A 20,381-nucleotide genomic window follows, 5' to 3' on the forward strand; every position below is an offset into this window, starting at 1 on the left:
CCTTCTGCATGCCAAGCAGATGCTCTACCACTGAGCCACAGCCCACCCATCCAACAAATTGAATGCTGTACATGCTGGGCCCGTGAAAAGGGTTATTTCCTCGATTGTAAGCCATTTGGAGCAAGGATTTTGGCTCATGTTATTCTGTCAAGCTCCAACGACACGGATCACATTATATCAGTACTAATGTCAATATAGTACTGTGTCAGTATTATGTCAATATAGGTCAGATCTGAATCCATTAACTATTGAATCGCTCTCTGCAACACACAGATTGCTGCTTATCAGAGAGTGATTGCCAGTTCCTGCTATTGGAGACGGGGTGCAAACAGTGAGAAGGAAGAAAATGCAAAAGAAGGCAGACCTGGCCGCTGATATATAAACCCACTCACACGCCTCTTTCACAAGCTATATAGTAACTGTAGCCACAGCTATAGAGGTGCTGCACTCATCCAAAGTTATTAGTCTATATGGATTCCTCACTTGGGAAGGTACATCGTATTTTGCCAAGACAATGGAACAGAGAAGCGAGTCTGTAATGAATTCCCAGGTAACTGGAATTTTTCCACTGTCGAATTTTGGACATTTATCGCGTGCGGGTATGACTGCATTAAATGAGACAGAGATACTGTAAAGAGGGAACAATTCTTAGGCATGGACGGTCATCTTTCAGCAGATTTTTAACTTGCAATTTGCTGCAGGGAGCAACAGACCAGGAAGAAACTTAGACTTTTGCTTTCCACACAAATCTTATAATTTGACTCAAAGCAACTGAAAAAGTTGCCTTTTTATGTAGTAACTTTGACATTATATTAAATGGAAGAAATCAGACTAAAAATACTTTTAAAAGGTATCTGGAATAACAGCATAAATCACCAATTCCATAGTCATATTCTAGCTAGAGAGTGATGTAATGTCAGCAGAATGTTCCAGATCTGATGTTTGTGTTTTTTAAAAAAGCCGTAGTATTGTTCTAATTCATCTTTGCTGTGTCCTATGCTAAGATACTTTTTAGATTCTTAGTAAAGCTCAGACTAATTGTAATTGATCAGTTTCAGGAGATGAATTTTGACACTTTTATCTTAAAAACGGATTAAAACAAAGATTAGAAATGCCAAATTAACCACAAAGTTGATTCTACTTCATTTTAGAATATCTGTAGATTTCTAACAGCATATCATTGTCTCATGTAAATGTGAAATCTGTATTGGGTGTTTATAGCTTGAGGAATGAAGTGAACGTTTATTTCAGAATCAATATGGATTTCAGAATCACACCTTGATATCCGCAGTGCTTGTTCTAATAATGTTTATGCAGCAAGAAATTCTAGGGAGCTCAGAGGGCCTTGTTCCCTAGTAATTGTGCTGAGGATCGCAGCTGGCACAGTTTATTAGACCTGGACAAATGTAGTAATAATGGATCAGAGTGGCTAGGAGACTTTTGCTGGCTCATTTATCCTCACAAAATATCTTGCAGGAGCGATTTCTGTTTCCCAGATGGAGAACTGAATCTGATAGCTAAGGGCTTCTTCGGGGGCAATGCATGAAGTTGTGTAAAGCTTTTTTGCCCCTTCCGGGCATGAAGTAGGGGGCGGTGGGGTGGGGAGGTAGTTGTGAATTTCCTGCATTGTGCAGGGAGTTGGACTAGATGACCCTGGTGGTCCCTTCCAACTCTATGAATCTATGAAACCCCATATGCTCAACTGCACAAAACCCATATTCCCAATGCAGTTCCCCCCCACTTCATAAAACATTCAGCTACGCCATTAGAGAAGTCCCTGTGGTTTGTCCAAATTTAAAATTGTATCTGCCAGAGGTCCTTCTTCTATATCATTATTAAAGACGCAAAAGGCATGTTTTCCTTTGCATTTGACTACTCCAACAATATATCACCATCAGTACTTCCTTCCAGCTTCCCCAGTCTCTCCTGTTCTCAATAGCACATAGTCGGAAACCAACCAGATTAAAATTAAGTGAGGAATGAGCTTCATAAATGTCACCAGTTTTACTGAGGTATTCTCCTCCCACAACTCTGGTAGCAAAACAGGAAAGCTTTCTCCAAATGATGAGAAAGGTTGGTCTGCTCTTCAGTCAGAATGTATTAAAGAATACATTATATCTGCATTGGTTTCTCATAACATTAGTCTAAATTTTCCTCACCATTTCTATATATCACACAGAAAAAAATTCTTTATTTATTCACAAAATTTGTATCCCGCCTTTCTGCCCTTACAAGGGCCATCAAGGCAGCTAACAATTTAAAACATGCATGATAAAAATTGCATTATAAAACTATTAAAATCAACCACCCTCTCAAACATACATCATTAAACCAATTTTTAAAAGATTTTTTTAAGTTAAAATAGCTACAAAAGAGTTAAAATAAATACATAGATACATAGAGCTGGAAGGGACCACAAGGGTCATCTAGCCCAACCCCCTGCACAATGCAGGAAATTCACAACTATCTTTCCCCCCTGTTCCCCCAGTGACCCCTACTCTATCCCCAGGGGAAGGCAAAAACCCTCCAGGATCCCTGGCCAATCTGGCCTGGAGGAAAATTCCTTCTTGACCCCAAAGTGGCGATCAGCATGACCCTGGGCATGTAAGAAACATTTTAAAATTTGGTTAGGAAGGAGGGATTGTTGAGGGAATGCCAAACAAAACTAAAAAGTCTTCACCCACTGGTGGAAGATAGCAACAGCACACTTCTGCTTCTTCTGAGCCTTATTTCTGCTAGGCTAAATGTTGTGCTGGAACCTGATAGTTACCTGTACTTTATAACTGTACAGTCATAATGAGAGACTTTAAGCCCATTTGCATGGTCTGACCATCTAAAAATTAACCTTTTTTGTTTCTCTCTTAAAGAATTAAATGACACAATCATGGATATGGACTCTGAAGGCCTGGCCAACTTCTCCTCTTTGCAAAACCGGACGACGGCTTTCGGGAGCTGTTCGGATGAAAGGCTCGCATTTGAGAAGTTCTATATCCCCATAATTTACAGCATTCTCTTTCTGGTGTGCTTCCCCGGGAACATCATTGTCATCTTTGTATATATCTTCAAAATGAGGCCCTGGAAAAACAGTACTATCATTATGCTGAACTTGGCCATCACGGACTTGTTGTACGTGTCTTGCCTTCCGTTCTTGATACACTACTCCATCAATGGAGACCACTGGGTCTTCGGGGGATTCATGTGCACGTTCATCCGCTTCACCTTCTACTTCAACACCTACAGCAGCATCCTCTTCCTGACCTGCTTCAGCCTCTTCCGCTTTTTCGTCGTCGTCTACCCGATGAGTTGCTTCTCCATTCAGAAACGGAGATGGGCCCTCATGGCCTCTGCTTCAGTCTGGGTCGTCTCCCTGTTGATGGTCAGCCCGATGATCCACTTTATCACTGTAAAAGAAAGGGAGAACCAATCCATTTGCTTGGACCTGACCAATTCGGAAGACCTGGACAGTATACGGTTGTTCAACTGGCTCCTGACGACATTTGCTTTCTTTTTGCCTTTAGTGCTTGTGACTCTTTGCTATACTGTGATTATCTACAAGCTAGCTCAAGGGCCTCATACTCACACGTCTTTCAAGCAAAAGGCTCGCACACTGGCCATTGTCCTCCTGGCAGTCTTCTATGTGTGTTTCTTGCCCTTTCACATCTTTAGAGGGGTTCGCATCGAGTTAAAGATCCATCCTGTAAGTTGCAAGATCGAGCAGCAGATCCGGGACGTTTTTACTGTGACAAAATCCTTAGCATCATTAAACACCTTTGGGAACTTGATATTGTATGTTGTGCTGGGAGATAATTTTCAGCACGCCATTCTTTCTATCTGTAAGCTGAACTTAAAGATGACTAAAAAGTAGAGACGGATTTAAAACGGTTATTTGTCAAAGACCTGAAATAATAGATTACGTATGAATTTTCTCTAAACAAATGAAGTTTCGGCAGAGAAGTAAGGCCTGTTCGTATGCAAGCTGTTGGAGGTAATCCTGGAAATAAAATGTTCTCCATATTTCCTTTTGTTTCCCCCAAATGTCATGTGTGATTGTTGTTCTGGATTCCAGCCATTCTTATCGTACTTTTCTGTTGCAATTGTGTCGGACACAGTTGCTGAACCCTTACTCATTAACAGAAGCAAAGCTTGTAAAATAAAAGAACTTTATAAAATTATGCACGGTATGGAGAATCCATACCGAGAAGACTTTTCTCCGTCTCTTGTAATACTAGAACTTGAGGTCACACAATGAAATTGATTGGCAACAAATAATAGAGCAAATGCAAGAAAGCATTTCTTCACACACAGGACAATTAACGCTGAATTTGCTACCACAATTTGTAGTGATGGCCACTAGCCTAGATATATTTAAAAGAGAATTATAAAAAACCACAGAGGAGAGATTTCTCAACAACTGTTTGCCACCATTGCTAAATGAAACCTCCATGTTCATAGACAGTATGTCACAATTTCAGTTGCTGGGAGGGATAGAATTCCTGCCTTCCTTGTGGGCCTCCCATGTAGGGTTGCCAGCTCCAGGTTGGGAAATACCTGGAGATTTTGGGGGTGGAGTCTGAGGAGGGCGGGGTTTGCGGTTGGGAGGGACTTCAATGCCATAGAGTCCAATTGCCCAAGTGGCCATTTTCCCCAGGTGAACTGATCTGTATCGGCTGGAGATCAGTTGTAATAACGGGAGTTCTCCAGCCGCCACCTGGAGGTTGGCAACCCTACCCACTGGCAACGTTACAGCTGAGGGGTGGCAGTGTGTGCACTGCATGATGACATCACTTCCGGGTTAACCCCGGAAGCGACGGGGATGCTCGAGAACTCTCCCCCCAGACTCTCTATGGTTTCCATAGTGTTTTTGGAGGGATGTGCTAGGACATCCCACACGATGCTGGTGCCTCCAAGGTAAACCTGAAAGTGACGCAGGACGCCCCCCACCCCAGCAAAGCACCCGCCAGTGGTGTGGAGGGACCTAACAACCCTAAGGGCGTGCAAGAATAGAATGGCCATTTAACTTAACTTGGGGTTGGGTGGAAGACAGCAACAGGGAAGATGACACAGATTATCACGGCTGCTGAGGGGCTTCAACCAAGCAGCACTTCCACTGCTGACAGAACTGAAGAGCCCCTGGCAACCAGAAGTAAGTGGAGCCAAGCACCCACAGTTCTGCCGGGCCAGCAGGGCCTGCTCGGTTTAGGCCTCTCAGCTGCAGTGATGATCTGTGTCAGCTCAACTGTTACCTCTGCATGTATGGCCACTGGGTGGTAGAAGCAGGGTTGCCAACCTCCAGGTGATCTCCAGACTATGGAGATCAGTTCCCCTGTAGAAAATGACTGCTTTGGAAGGGGGATTCTGTGGCATTAGACCTCATTAAGGTCCCTCCTCTTCCCCAAACCCTGCTTTTCTGAAAGTCCACCCCCAAATCTCCAGGAATTCCCCAACCCGGAGTGGGCAACCCCAGGTGGAAGTGCGGATGTTGGCGACAGGTGAACCACACTCATGATTGGTACTGCTGGCTGAGTTTGAGCTAGGGTTGCCAGCCTCCAGGTACTAGATGCTATTACAACTGGTCTTCAGCCAATAGAGATCAGTTCACTTGGAGAAAATGTCCGCTTTGGTGATTGGAATGAATGGCACTGATGTCCCTCCCCTCCCCAAACCCCACCCTCCTCAGGCTCCACCCAAAAACCTCCCGCCAGTGGCGAAGAGGGACCACCTGGCAACCCTAGTCTGAGCTGAGGAACTCCAGCAATACTGGCTGGCAGTGCCACTGTGGCCACCCAGTTTGGTTTGCTTCCAGTCTGGTCTAAATTCCCAGTTTACCCGTGGTATCTGCTAGCGGTTAGCGTATCAGACTAGGATTTGGATGGGCCAGGTTTTAATCCACTCTGCTGTGGAAGCTTGCTTGGTGACCCTGAGCCAGCCACACACTCTCAGCCTAACGTACATCATAGGTAGGGTTGCCAACCTCCAGGTCCTAGATGAAGATCTCCTGCTGTTACAACTAATCGCCAGGCGACAGAGATCAGTTCCCCTGGAAAAAATGGCTGCTTTGGCAATTGGACTCCATAGCGTTGAAGTCCCTCCCCTCCCCAAACCCCACCCTCCTCAGGCTCCGCCCCAAAAACCTCCTGCCGATGGCGAAGAGGGACCTGGCAACTCTTATCATAAGGTTGTTGTGTAGACTAAGTGGAGGAGAGGAGGCTGTGAGCCGCTTCGGATCACTACTGGGGGGAACCGTGGGGTTAAATTCCACATAGCTGGCTGCTGCTCTTATGCACGGTAAAAAAAAAAAAAAGCCCTGTCTAGCATAGTATTTACACTTAAAAACACAAGCTTAGCTAAAGCACTAGATAACATATTAGAGGACACAAATTGAACATTTCTGTGTCAGACAGCAAGGCATAACTTACCCTGCCATTTAGCGTATTTATAGCCAGCCTTTTTGCTTAAAGCGTGTTGAGGTGGCTGATAGACAAATAAAACATGATGATCAATTACTATCAAACAAAATCAATTACTGAGCCATAAATTCCCAATACTAAAACAGGGCCTGGAGCATTAACATTAGTAGTAAGTAGATGCCATTCATTAAAAGGATAACATTGCTTTAACAAAGCACCTAAAAGTCAATCAGGGACTTTGATAGGGTATAATGCCATACAGTCCACCTTCCAAAGCAGCCATTTTCTCTAGGGGAACTGATCTCTGTCACCTGGGGATCAGTTATAATCCCAGGAGAGCTCCAGCCACTACCTGCAGATTGGCAACCCTAATCATGAAGGAGGCACCACAGAAAAGAGCTTATCTCCAGTTGCAGCCCACCTCCAAACCCAGGGGTATCTGAACAGGATCTCAAGGGTCAGGAAAATTTACGTGAGAACAGGAGGTCCTTCAGAGCCTTGGGGCGCGGTCTTATTCTCTACCTGGACAACCAGGGGGGAAAAGCACAGGGTCTCCAGCAGGCAACTGAGACCAGGCCGGGCTGGAGGAGACCCTCAGTGAAGGGGCTGGGCAAGCTAAGCTGGAGATAGGGTTGCCAGCTCCAGGTTCATAGAATCATAGAGTTGGAAGGGACCACCAGGGACATCTAGTCCAACCCCCTGCACAATGCAGGAAATTCACAACTACCTCCCCCCACAACCCCAGTGACCCCTACTCCATGCCCAGAAGATGGCCAAGGTGCCCTCCTTCCCATCATCTGCTTAAGCATTGCTGACAGATAGGGTTGCCAGCTCTGGGTTGGGAAATACCTGGAGATTTTGGAGGCGGAGCCTGAGGAGGGCAAGGTTTGGGGAGAGGAGGGACTTCAATGCCATAGAGTCCAATTGCCAAAGCGGCCATTTTCTCCAGGTGAAATGATTTCTATCGGCTGGAGATCAGTTGTAATAGCAGGAGATCTCCAGCTAGTATTTGGAGGTTGGCAACCCTACTGACAGATTGGGAAATACTTGGAGATTTCAGGGGTGGAGCTTGAGGAGTTGTGCACTGCTCTGGGTCCCTTTGGTGAGAAAAGCGGGGTGCAAATAAATAAATAAACATGAAACTTTTAATCAGGATTCATTTATGTGAAGAAGCTCTCCAATTACAGGTGACGGCTACAGATAGGGTTGCCAGGTCCCTCTTCACTATTGGTGGAGGTTTTTGAGGTGGAGCTTGAGGAGGGCGGGGTTTGGAGAGGGACTTCAATGCCATAGAGGCCAATTGCCAAAGCGGCCATTTTCTCCAGGGGAACTGATCCCTATCGGCTGGAGATCAGCTGTAATAGCAGGAGATCTCCAACTAGTACCTGGAAGTTAGCAACCCTAGTTATAGACCGATACACTTCTGGGAATAGCTTCTATGAAATAACTCTTTGCCTGGAGGACAGAGACAGTTTGTCAAGGCTAAGAGCCACAATAGAATAATCTAAATAAGATCAGGGAACACCAGTGTAGCACCAAAGGTGTGTAGCAACGCTTTGGCACTACCAAGTGTACAATATGTACCACCAATCGAAGCCAACCCCACCCAGCATGTTGTTGTCCTTCCTGCCGGCAATTCCCAAATCAAACTGGAAACCAAGGATGTTGTATTACTTCAAAATTTATATCTGTGCATCCAAACCATGCTCTGAACCTCAAATCTGTCTCTTATTGGTGGTAGCCAAGTCAGTAGGGGGACATCAGTATCTTCTCCTGAGGAACTACAAATTCCATTAAGTTTGTTTTGATTTTGAGATAAAGGCAGCAGAAAGTGTTACATGGTTTCTTCACCAATAGGATTGCCAACCCCCAGGTACTAGCTGGAGATCTGCTATTACAACTGACCTCCAGCCGATAGAAATCAGTTCCCCTGGAGAAAATGGCCACTTTGGCAATTGGACTCTATGGCATTGAAGTCCCTCCCCTCCCCAAACCCCACATTCCTCAGACCCCGCCCCAAAAACCTCCCGCCAGTGGCAAAGAGGGACCTGGCAACCCTATTCATCAATTTAAAATTGAAAACACTAGTGGGGTAATTAGTTATCTCAGTTGTACTTTTTGATAGGAAGTGGCTCTAGAACCTTTTCCTCTCAGGACTTTGTCACCTGTAAAGAAGTAAACAATGCCCCCAACGTACAAGGTCCCAGTTTACCACTTACAGTTTACTTTCTGCTTAAAAAAATAGCATCTAGGTAGAAATTTAAACCCAGATAATCTATGCATTTTTTGCCATTGGAGTATTTTTTACCCCATGGGGTACCAAAACACCCCATTGGGTTTTTTTCTACCCCATGAGTTTATTTTTAAAAAAACGTGATCTAGGGTACTGTTTATAAATGCTCTAGAGAGCTATAGCCCCTTGTGACAACCATAAAGAACAACAGAAAAACTCTGTGGGGCCTTTTTAACCCTAGATACATGGGGGATTTAGGGTTTGGGGGGGTTGTATCCCAAATGCAATATGTGTTCCCCCCCCCCCAGAGGATGGTTTGAAGGTTAAGCAGTCACCTCACGTCCATGTGAGGACACATGGAACTTCCCAGGTGCATAGAGGAGAACTTCCCTGTGCATAGGACTTATAACACCTGCCCTGCTTTGTGATGTGCCATTCAAAACCAAATCATGTGCATGCAGTACATTTTTTTACCCATCGAGGAGGAAAAAAACCCACCAAAGGCTTGCAAACTGTCTCAGTGCAATCCAAGTCAAGCAGGACCACAAATAAATACAGCAGAGATTTTAAAAACACAATATTTGCAAAGGGTTAGTGTCAATAAGGCCTACAAAAGAATAAATTCCACGCAAATATCTGGCTGGTACATCCCACATAAATCCATTGGCATCACAAAGCATTAAGGAGAGATGCGTCTGCAGTGTGCTGAGTACTCACCCCCCCCCCCGCATTGGTTGACGACAGATTTACATAAACAAAACCCAAGGAACAGCAGCAAGCGTGACTTTGTATGCAAGAATGATGGGGAGAGGGAATCGAAGGACATGCAGCATCATCTGACCTTGGAGCCCTGTGCATGTTTGGGAATTTTCCATGAGCACATGAGATTGTGGCCAGCCTCTGGAGTGAACACCAGACTACAGACAGTACTCAGTTTGCAATAAGCATTGTGGGGCCATCAAGTGTTGGAGCAAGGGTAGACAAACATTTTGGCCCAAGTGCCGGAAAAAATCCCGATTTGTGGAAAGCACAATCCACAGTTTGCCAGTCCAGATAAACTATGGTTTGCTGCTAAAGCAGAATTATTTATTTATTTATTATATTTTTATCCCGCCCTTCCCGACTAAAGCCAGGCTCAGGGTGGCTGACAACCTAGAATTATTGGCTTGGTTGATGCGGGACAGGTAGGGATAGAGTTGCCAACTGCCAGGTAGTAGCTGGAGATCTCCTGCTATTACAACTGATCTCCAGCCAATAGAGATCAGTTCACCTGGAGAAAATGGCCGCTTTGGCAATTGGACTCTATGGCCTTGAAGTCCCTCCCCTCCCCAAACCCCGCCCTCCTCAGGCTCCGCCCCCAAAATCTCCCACTGGTGGCAAAGAGGGACCTGGCAACCCTAGTTAGGGAGCTAGTTGCCGAGCTTGGTGGAAATGGTAGAGCAGTGGTTTGGAGCAGTGGACTCTAATCTAGAGAACCGGGTTTGACACTGGATATGAAACTGATGTGCTATCTGGTACAGGATTAACGAATCCTGTGTATGTCTGTAAAAAAAAAACCCACACTAACTTACTGAAAATCCACTTTACCTGACACATCTCAGGTTGACAGCAGACCTGATACAGTAAACATAACAGTAGGGTGTGAGTGAATTTTAACTTGGCATAAGAAGAGCCATCTTTATTTTCTGCTAGGTTCCTCTCTGCCTGAAATATCAACCTTTGCACCCTGAAAGGTTTTTCTGCTGGCTTTGCAATTCTGAAAAGACTAATTGTCAAAGACAAGGCTTCTGCCCTTGAGCGCTGATAAGGAGGTACACAGCAGAATTTTGAACTCACCTTCCCTGTAGCTACAAGAAGCTAGATACAATTTTCAAGTTGCGCGAATGCATCAATACTTGCTTTTGTCTAATTGGATGGGTTAATTTTTCTTTTCTAGTTCTTCCCTAGTAACGCTGTCATTAAAACGATAAAAGTTGCATGCGCAATGAGCTCGGTAGAACCTCCCTGTCTTTTTTTTTTTTTTTTGGCATTTTATTAAACGTATTGTTAACAAAATTACAATAAACAAAATAAAGAAAAAGGGAAAACAAACAAACAAACCCAGAGACAAAAAGATACTTCCGTTTTCGTTTGTATCGAATATAAATCTAATTAAGAAATTACAACCTGTTCTCTAGCTACATATACAAAATTATTTTTTAATTTTTTCTTGCAACTAAAAATCAAACTTTTATCTGTCATACCTACATTCTTATTCTTCTACTCTTCAAACCCTCAAATCGTCAATTCATTCTTTTCCGTATTACGCAAAAAGTCCATAAATGTCTTTAAGCGACTTAGATTAAGGTGAGCTTCTCAGCTTGAGCTTTTAACAATGGATTACTTTAACAAATCATCATAATCTTTTATTATTGTGGCCATTGACCAAACACGTAGTTTTAAAAATGACCTTTACTTATCCATTTCAATAGTATAAAACCGATACATTTTAGTTAAATACTAAACAAAATATTAATATCTTTAAAATGAATACAACTGCTAAGGGAAGTAATTTTAGACGCACAATGGCAATGAACACCTTTTCATTTCTGCTTAGAGTTCCGGAAATTATATACTATTTTACAGAACTTGGCCACCTGCTTTGTTACTTGTGGAAATTCATCCTTAGGGAGGATATCGACTCTGTACTTTAACAGATCTGATTTGTTTGGAATGCATAATAGGGCAACCCTCATTGGAACCTAAAGTAAATTCTCCATCAAGGGTATAGGTGGTGCAGACCTCTCCAACCTGAGGAACATGGTATTGGCAAAGGGGTATAGAATAAGATAACAAGAGAAAGGCTAGGATCAAGGGTTGTGACACTCACTTTACACCAGAATTTCACCAGGGCATCACAATATTTCTCTGTGTAGCCATAGGATACACTTCTTACGTTTGATGAATTTTGTTTTAGTTTACAATAACTTCACGGCACAACAAACCTTCCAGTCCTTTGATGGGGCTATAAGACTCCATCCAGGTTTTGCTATAATAGGTAAACAGTACAATCCTATGAATATTTACATGAGGCTGTCGTACTTTGGTCACATTATGAGAAGACAAGAGTCACTGGAAAAGACAATCATGCTAGGAAAGGTTGAGGGCAGCAGGAAAAGAGGAAGACCCAACAAGAGATGAATTGACTGTATAAAGGAAGCCACGACATTCAATTTGCAAGATCTGAGCAAGGCTGTCAGATAGGACATTTTGGAGGACACTGATCCATAGGGTTGCCATGAGTCGGAAGCAAAATGATGGCACTTAACACACACACAAGTTCAATTGAATTCAAGAGTGTTTACTGTTGAGTAAACAGGCACGGAATAGGAATATTACACAGGTCACATCCGATCACATCCCAATCTGGAATGTCTCCTTCTTTGAACCCCATCCTGTGCATGATTACACAGAAGTAAATGACAACGAGCTTATTGTGAAGAAAGCCTGCACACAATTACAAAGGAACATTCCTTTTGGCATACACCCAGCCCCACCTCTGACTCATCAGCTCCTTGGAGAAGACAGACACAGCAAAGCCCCCATAGGGCTGAGCAGAGCTCAGGGTCTCCTCTTTTCAGTGGGGCTGGTGCCCTTGGCCCAGGTAAACACACAGCCTAACAGCTCATTCCTGAGCCTGGGGGCTGAATGGGCTTAGGAGGCGACCAGCCCCCTACAATGGCGTCCGTACCACTTGTGCCGTGCAAAGTGCAAAGTGCATACTGCCACTTGCAGTGGGGCCCTAGGTCTGGCGCGGCAATTGCTTCACAAATATATGCATCAACATCAACAAATATATATACAAATATTCTTCAGATATTGCCCTTGTTCTTTTGGTGCTTTGTGGATCTGAATCATGGGGCACCAGCGTGGTGTCGTGGTTAAGAGCGATGGTTTGGAATGGTGATTCTGATCTGGAGAACCAGGTTTGATTCCCCATTCCTCCACATGAGTGGCGGAGGCTAATCTGGTGAACTGGATTGGTGTCCCCACTCCTACACACGAAGCCAGCTGGGTGACTTTGGGCTAGTCACACTCTGTCAGCCCCACCTACCTCACAAGGTGCCTGATGTGGGGAGGGGAAGGGAAGGTGATTGTAAGCCAGTTTGATTCTTCCTTAAGTGATAGAGAAAGTCAGCATATAAAAACCAACTCTTTTTCTTCAGGTGACTGATTAGGGTTGTTTTTTGTCTAATGATTTTATATTATGAAATACGCAATGGGCTTAGAAGCCATATCTCTGGGTGTCCTAGTTTGTTTAGCTATATCAAAACAATGGTGAACACCTGTCTTGTGGGGTCACAGTGCACCATGGAAATGTTTCTTTTTTTCTTTTTTAATTTGCCTATATGGGGGAATGTTAATACTGTAGACTAAAAATGGATGGGGTGTGCATACGTAAGTGCCATAAGTTATGTAATGATTTGTTTGTGTAAATTTTGTTCTAAATAATCAGTCAACAGGACTGCATTAGAAAACTGGATGAGAATTATTCCACTGGGCGGTTCCCGTAGATTAGATAAAGTGGGAAAAGTTTTGGACCTAGATGAAGGACCAGGAGATGTAAAATTTTCAGAAATATGGAAGCCACAGCAAATCTTTTTGTTCTTCATTTTCTCCTGGAAATAAACCCTGGCTGTTTGTTGTTGTTGTTGTTTTGAAAATTGAAATATATGCAAGACTTATGCCATAGAGTCCTATTGCCAAAGCGGCCATTTTCTCCAGGTGAACTGATCTCTATTGGCTGGAGATCAGTTGTAATAGCAGGAGATCTCCAGCTAGTACCTGGAGGTTGGCAACCCTACTGCCAACCTATGGTGACCCTTTAGGGTTTTCAAGGCTAAAGACTAACATAACATGATTTTCCATTGCCTGCCCTAGGGCAGGTTTATCCTTCATTTATTTCTCACCCTGGCCTTTCTATGTATCAGATTCCATAGTAAATCTATGCTAATGGAAGGCACTTTCCATCCACAGAACCTCCTCTTCCCCCTCTCCTGCTGCAACCCAAAATACTCCTCCAAATGCTGCTCCTGGCAGATGAGGACCTTCTTGAGAAGCAGCATGGGGGGTGGTGAATTTGGGGCCTGCAGTGGGAGAGAGGGAATCAGTGAAAACTGCTCCCTCTTCTGTTAGCTGAAATGTTTACTACAGTATCCAAGCCCATGTTTAGTATGTATTCATGCAAGCAGCAGCAGAACGAGAGAGAGAAGGTAGGGTTTGCAGCTTTTTGGGGGGACGAAGCTTCCGGGCTTCTAACATCTGCTTGATAAGACAAACCCACAGGCAAAACTTTGCCCCATCCCCTCTGTTGTAATTCTGTGTTCTGTGTTTTAAGGAACAGAATCTCTATTTCACATCCAGGGTTGGACTTTTTCACAGGCAGCAAACAGGAGAGAATTGCATAAAAACACTGGATACATGAAGCTGCCTTATACTGAAGCAGACCCTTGGTCCATCAAAGTCAGTATTGTCTACTCAGACCGGCAGTGGCCCTCCAGGGTCTCAGGCAGGGGTCTTTCACATAGAATCATAGAATCATAGAGTTCGAAGGGACCACCAGGGTCATCAAGTCCAACCCCCTGCACAATGCAGGAAATTCACAACTACCTCCCCCCCCACACCCCTAGTGACCAGAAGATGGCCATGATGCCCTCCCTCTCATCATCTGCCCAAGGTCACAGAATCAGCATTGCTGACAGATGGCCATCTAACCTCTTCTTAAAAACCTCCAGGGAAGGAGAGCTTACCACCTCCCGAGGAAGCCTGTTCCACTGAGGAACCGCTCTGTTAGAAAATTCTTCCTAATGTCTAGACAGACATCACCTACTTGCCTAGTCAGGAGCCCCGTGGTGCAGAGTGGTAAGCTGCAGTGCTGCAGTCCAAGCTCTGCTCACGACCCGAGTTTGATCCCGATGGAAGTCAGTTTCAGGTAGCCGGCTCAAGGTTGACTCAGCCTTCCATCCTTCCGAGGTCGGTAAAATGAGTACCCAGCTTGCTGGGGGTAAAGGGAAGATGACTGGGGAAGGCACTGGCAAACCACCCCGTAAACAAAGTCTGCCTAGTAAACACCGGGATGTGATGTCACCCCATGGGTCAGGAATGACCCGGTGCTTGCACAGGGGACCTTTACCTTTACTTGCCTAGTCCCTTTAAGTGGAGATGCTGGGGATTAAACCTGGGACCTTCTGCATGCCAAGCAGATGTTCTAACACTGAGCCACGGCCCCTCCCCCTTGGTACACAGGCAATCTTATTGTGTGTTTAAGAACACAGCTAAAAAAAAAAGAGGTTGAGCATTAAAGGTTTTGAAGAGCAGGTGAGGAAAGACGCAATGCAAATAGCCTCTTTCACCTCACCGATCACTTGACCCAAATATTGTCTCTTATCCGCTTTTCTTTCATAATCGCATCTATCAGCAGAATATTTGTTTCTCCACCTGCAGAGATGGTATTATACAAAACAGCTCACTTGGGGATCCTATTAACACGATTCTGGGTGGAGACATATTTTGCTGGGCCAAGCCGCAGCTGCCACCAAGCCAATCACCTACAGCGACAGTTTAGGAGCAACAGCCTGTCATTTGAATAAACATCTGTGCCTTAAAAAAAATAAAGGAATAAAAACTTCCAATTGAACCGCAGTGGGATAAATAAATGGTCTGAAAACTGCAGCCACCTTAATCTAGCGTTCAAAGCTGAACATTGCTTATGGTTAAAGTTGCTCAGGTACTAATAACACTAAAGATTGGTCTTGTAAAACCCAGAAAACAGGCCAGTTCATATATAAATTTCTCTAACTGAAGACAGTCTACGGATGACTACAAACATAAATGGCAACCACTGTTTAACAGATATGCATGATTCAATTATGTGTAAGGAAGGATGAAGAACTGACAAAACAGATTACAAAATAGACTATAATATCACATAAGAATGGATTACAAAATTACATGGGTGTGCAACTACAGTGAGGGGAAAAAGTATTTGATCCCCTGCTGAATTTGCCCGTTTGCCCTCTGACGAAGAAATGACCAGTCCATAATTTTAATGGTAGGTCTATTGTAGCTGTGAGAGACAGAATAACAACAGGAAAACCCCCAGAAACCCAGAGGACAAAAGTCAGAGATTGATGTGCATTATAATGAGTGAAATAAGTATTTGATCCCTTTGCAAAAGATGACTTAGTACTTGGTGGCAAAACCCTTGTTGGCAATTACAGAGGTCAGACGTTTCTTGTAGGTGGCCACCAGGTTTGCACACATCTCAGGAGGTATTTTGTCCCACTCCTCTTTGCAGATCCTCTCCAAGTCAGTAAGATTTCGAGGCTGATGTGTAGCTATTCGAACCTTCAGCTCCCTCCACAGATTTTAGATGGGATTAAGGTCTGGAGAATGGCTAGGCCACTCCCTTAATGTGCTTCTTCTTGAGTCACTCCTTTGTTGCCTTGGCCGTGTGTTTTGGGTCATTGTCATGCTGGAATACCCATCCTCGACCCCTTTTCAATGTCCTGGCTGAAGGGAAGGAGGTGCTCACCCAAGATTTGAAGATACATGGTCCCGTCCATCGTCCCTTCGGTGCGGTGAAGGTGTCCTGTCCCCTTAGCAGAAAAACACCCCCAAAGCATAATATATCCCCCTCCATGTTGGACGGTGGGGATGGTGTTCTTGGGGTCGTAGGCAGCATTCCTCCTCCTCCAAACACGGTGAGTTGAGTTGATGCCAAAGAGCTCAATTTTGGTCTCATCTGACCACCATACTTTCACCCAGTTCTCCTCTGGGTCATTCAGATGTGCATTGGCAAACTGCAGACGGGCCTGTACATGTGCTGTCTTGAGCAAGGGGACCTTGCGGGCTCTGCAAGATCTCAGTCCTTCACAGCGTAGTGTGTTACCAACTGTTTTCATGGTGACTATGGTCCCAGCTGCCCTGAGATCGTTGACAAGTTCCCCCCGTGTAGTTCTGGGCTGCTTCATCACCATTCTCATGATCATTGCAACTCCACGAGATGAGATCTTGCATGGAGCCCCAGACCGAGGGAGGTTGACAGTTAGGGTTAGGGTTGTCACCTTCTCACCAAGCTGCTTGTAGCCCAGTCCAGCCTTGTGCAGGTCTACAATCTTGTCCCTGACATCCTTGGACAGCTCTTTGGTCTTGGTCATGGTGGCTAGTTTGGAATCTGATGGATTGCTTCTGTCGACAGCAGAACCCTAACCCTAACCCTAGTCTGGCTGGTTGATAGGGGATCAAATACTTATTTCACTCATTATAATGCACATCAATCTCTGACTTCTGTCTTCTGGGTTCTGGGGGTTTTCCTGTTGTTGTTCTGTCTCTCACAGCTACAATAAACCTACCATTAAAATTATGGACTGGTCATTTCTTCGTCAGAGGGCAAATGGGCAAATTTAGCAGGGGATCAAATACTTTTTTCCCTCACTGTAGGTGAAGACAAACATATCACTATTGAAGAGTCAGCGGCCGAACATAGGTAGAAACTCAGAACTTGTAAATAATTGGTGACAGATACACATGATAAAACCATGTATACGAAATGAGAGTCTAGGGATGATAATGAATGACAATGATGATAATGAATAAGATTCAAATGGATAATTTGGAGTTTCAATCATGGTACTTTTAACAACCTGGTATAGTTGGAGGAGCACTGTTAATATTTAAGTTTTAAGTCTTAGAGAATCTGAACGTTCCAGACAAGTTTTGTATTCTTGTATGGGGCTTCAAGGGTGGGGTGAGACCAAATCAATGGATAAGTCTGGGCACGGATACAGCAAATGAGTTGTTAAAAATACCCCATCTGTTTTCCCTTTCTCTTCTGTACCTTTCACTGTAAAAAATATCTATCTGTCTGTCTGTCTATCTGTCCATCTGTCTATCTATATCTATATACCTAAATGAACATTTTGGCATACCATTGGATTATGGTTGTGTTAGCATCCTGAACAGCCCAGTTGGGCCTGAACTCATCAGGGGTCAGGAGCTTAGGCAGGGTTGGACACAGTCAGTACTTGGATGGGAGACCACTAAGGAACAGTGAGGTTGCTGCACAGAGGATGGCAAGGGCAAACCACCTCTGCTTTTCTCTTGCCATGAACCTCCATGGTCCTGGGGTGGCCATGAGTCAGTTGTGACTAGACGGAACATTCTTCTTTGTATGTTTTCCAGAGTTCAGTGTGCCTTTGGCGGTGGTGGGAGGAATAAGAGTAACTCCTCCATGGCCAGACACCAAAGATGGAGAAAGAAAGTACACAGCTTGTGAAAGAGCATGTTGGGTTCCACTTGAATTCTGTAGGGGGGCCTCCCAGCACACAGTCCCCTCCAATATGGGGCCCAGGGTGTCTGTCCCAGATGCCCTGTGGCTCAGACCGCCCCTGAGGATCGGGATCTATTGTCTTAGAAGAGTTAAAACAGTCAGCTGCTCTGCAAAAAAATAAATAAACCCCAACAATAAAGGAAAGAACAGTGTTAGTTTCCACCTGCCCTGTTAGCCATGGGCGTAGACAAAGCATCAAGTTTCTTGAAGCAAAGGGTGGAAGACATTGAACGCCAGACAGACCTTGGAAAATCACCATTTTCCCTAGTACCTGATAAATCTAGATACTTGGTCTCACCTGCAGCTTATTTTTATCATCTTGAGTCTATTAATTATAGGAAGGCCATTACCCTTGCCAGATGCCAAGCCCTACCATTGGCTGTTTTAGAAGGGAAATATAAGAAGATCCCTAGATCAGAGAGATTATGTCCATGTGGAACAGGGGACATTGAAACCATCGAACATGCACTGATATGTTGCCCATTCTACCAAGAAGTTAGATCAAAGCTTATTTCAACCCTACTTGGTAAATTCCCCGATGAGTCAGTTGAGCTTTTGGCAAAGAAGCTCCTATTAGGAGAAGACCCTCAGTTTACGCTCCAAACTGCCAAGTTCTGCACCGTTGCTATTAAAATATGCAGAACTTTATTAAAGAACGACTGTTAGAATATTTTACAATTTTATCAATTTTAATATGATAATTTTAACCAGGGGTTGCTTTTATTGACCCTACACCTTTATATGTAAGGCAATCTGTGATTCTGCGGTGCAAAACTATTGTGTCTGGAAATTTTGATGTGTTGGCACGGGATTGGTCAGTCAACCGTATTAATAAACTTGAACAGTGTTAGTTCTGGCATGAAGGAACCAGGGATGTCATTAGGAAGAGGCATCGAAAAGCTCGAACGTTAATTTTCCCTCTCTGCTCTAGAGTAACATTCCAGATATCTGTAACTAAGTCTGCTCTGTAAAGAAAAGAGCCCTAGAGTTAAGCATGACTCTGACATCAGCCACTAATCCTTTTTTCCAGCCCTCTTCCCTATTTGCATGTTTGAAAATTCAGAGTTCTAAATGGCCATCAGGGCCAGGCTGCAGATTTTTCAGGCATCCCCGTCATTCAACAGGCATGTCATTATTACATCCTTATTTCCATGTGAGCATATCGGATTTGTTTGCCTTACAGTTTGGCTCGGCATGACATAAACGAGCTTTATCAACAGATGATGTAAAACCGTGGCCAGATCTTTTTTTTTTAATTGCTTGCTTGATGCTTGTTATCATTTTTTTAATCCCACGACAATTATTGTTGTTGTGCTTGATTACACACGGTGTATCGATATTCACTTCATTGTTACAACCTCCAACAAAACCAGTTCAGGAGTAATCATAATTTTCATTATGACATTACTCCTTTGCAGGAAAGTGATCTATAAATAATGTCTCATCTCTACAGACTGTGATTTATATTGAACCTGGGAGGCTGCCCTTTGCTACATCTGGGAGCAAGTAACTTTTCACATTATTTTAAAAAGCCTGCAGAAGAAATCCATCAGGAATGGTGCCTTCAGCCATTCATGGATTCTAGCAAAAAAAGAAAAGTCCCAGTGATATTTTAATGCTTATCCAGCTTATACCAAAGGGGCTTCAGGCAGCTTCCACTGGGTAAACTTCATCCAAGTAACAAAGGCCAAGGACTGATTCAGAATGGTGCTCTGATGAGCAGGAGATACACACCGGCTTTACTTTTCTTACAGATGGAATTGCCGTGCAGACCAATACTCGCGTAACCTCATTTGATAGTTTCACCATGTGTATCTTGAAGAAGTGGGGAGATGGAATAGAATCCTGTAGTGTGGCTGCTGAATATGTCTCTGTTTTAAATCAAAGGGATCTGTAGCCTTGATGTAAATGCCTATTGTATAGATTTGTTTCATTGGGTTGGATCCAGCCAGCTTTTCTGGCAGTGGAAAAGGCACGAAGGGACCACCGTTGATCCCTCTCTCTCTCTCTCTCACACTCACACACACAGCCTATGCTGGGGATCATGAGACCTGCATGGATGAAAGCCATGTGGGCTGAGGGATGAGTGAAAACACAGGCTGGATTCAACATAGTGTTTGTAACAATGATATTCCTGACCAATCACTTAGCCAGAAATAGAGGTGCTTCCTGAGGAGTAATCACGTGTGATGTGGAGAAGGGGATAGTCCTGAATAGAGGAATGATTGAAGAAAGGTTTGGAAAACAGAAAGATACTTGGTATTTCAGGTTCTCTTAGATAAGAACATAAAAATGACCCTGCTGTATCAGACCAAGGCCCATGAAGTCCAGCAGTCAGTTCACACATGGCCAACCAGGTGCCTCTAGAAAG

The 20,381-nt window shown here is 44.0% G+C and overlaps 1 protein-coding gene across 1 annotated transcript; it reads left to right on the forward strand.

Annotated features, from left to right (window-relative positions):
• The first annotated feature begins 435 nt into the window (after nucleotides 1-435).
• LOC130488374 (2-oxoglutarate receptor 1-like) lies at nucleotides 436-3,907 on the forward strand. The gene is made up of 2 exons (XM_056862035.1): nucleotides 436-550; nucleotides 2,868-3,907. Exon 2 carries the CDS (start codon nucleotides 2,885-2,887, stop codon nucleotides 3,863-3,865), a length of 981 nt encoding a protein of 326 aa, XP_056718013.1. The 5' UTR covers nucleotides 436-550; nucleotides 2,868-2,884; the 3' UTR covers nucleotides 3,866-3,907.
• The last annotated feature ends 16,474 nt before the right edge of the window (nucleotides 3,908-20,381 follow it).

Source organism: Euleptes europaea, chromosome 16 (genome assembly GCF_029931775.1).
Source record: "Euleptes europaea isolate rEulEur1 chromosome 16, rEulEur1.hap1, whole genome shotgun sequence".
NCBI lineage: Eukaryota > Metazoa > Chordata > Lepidosauria > Squamata > Sphaerodactylidae > Euleptes > Euleptes europaea.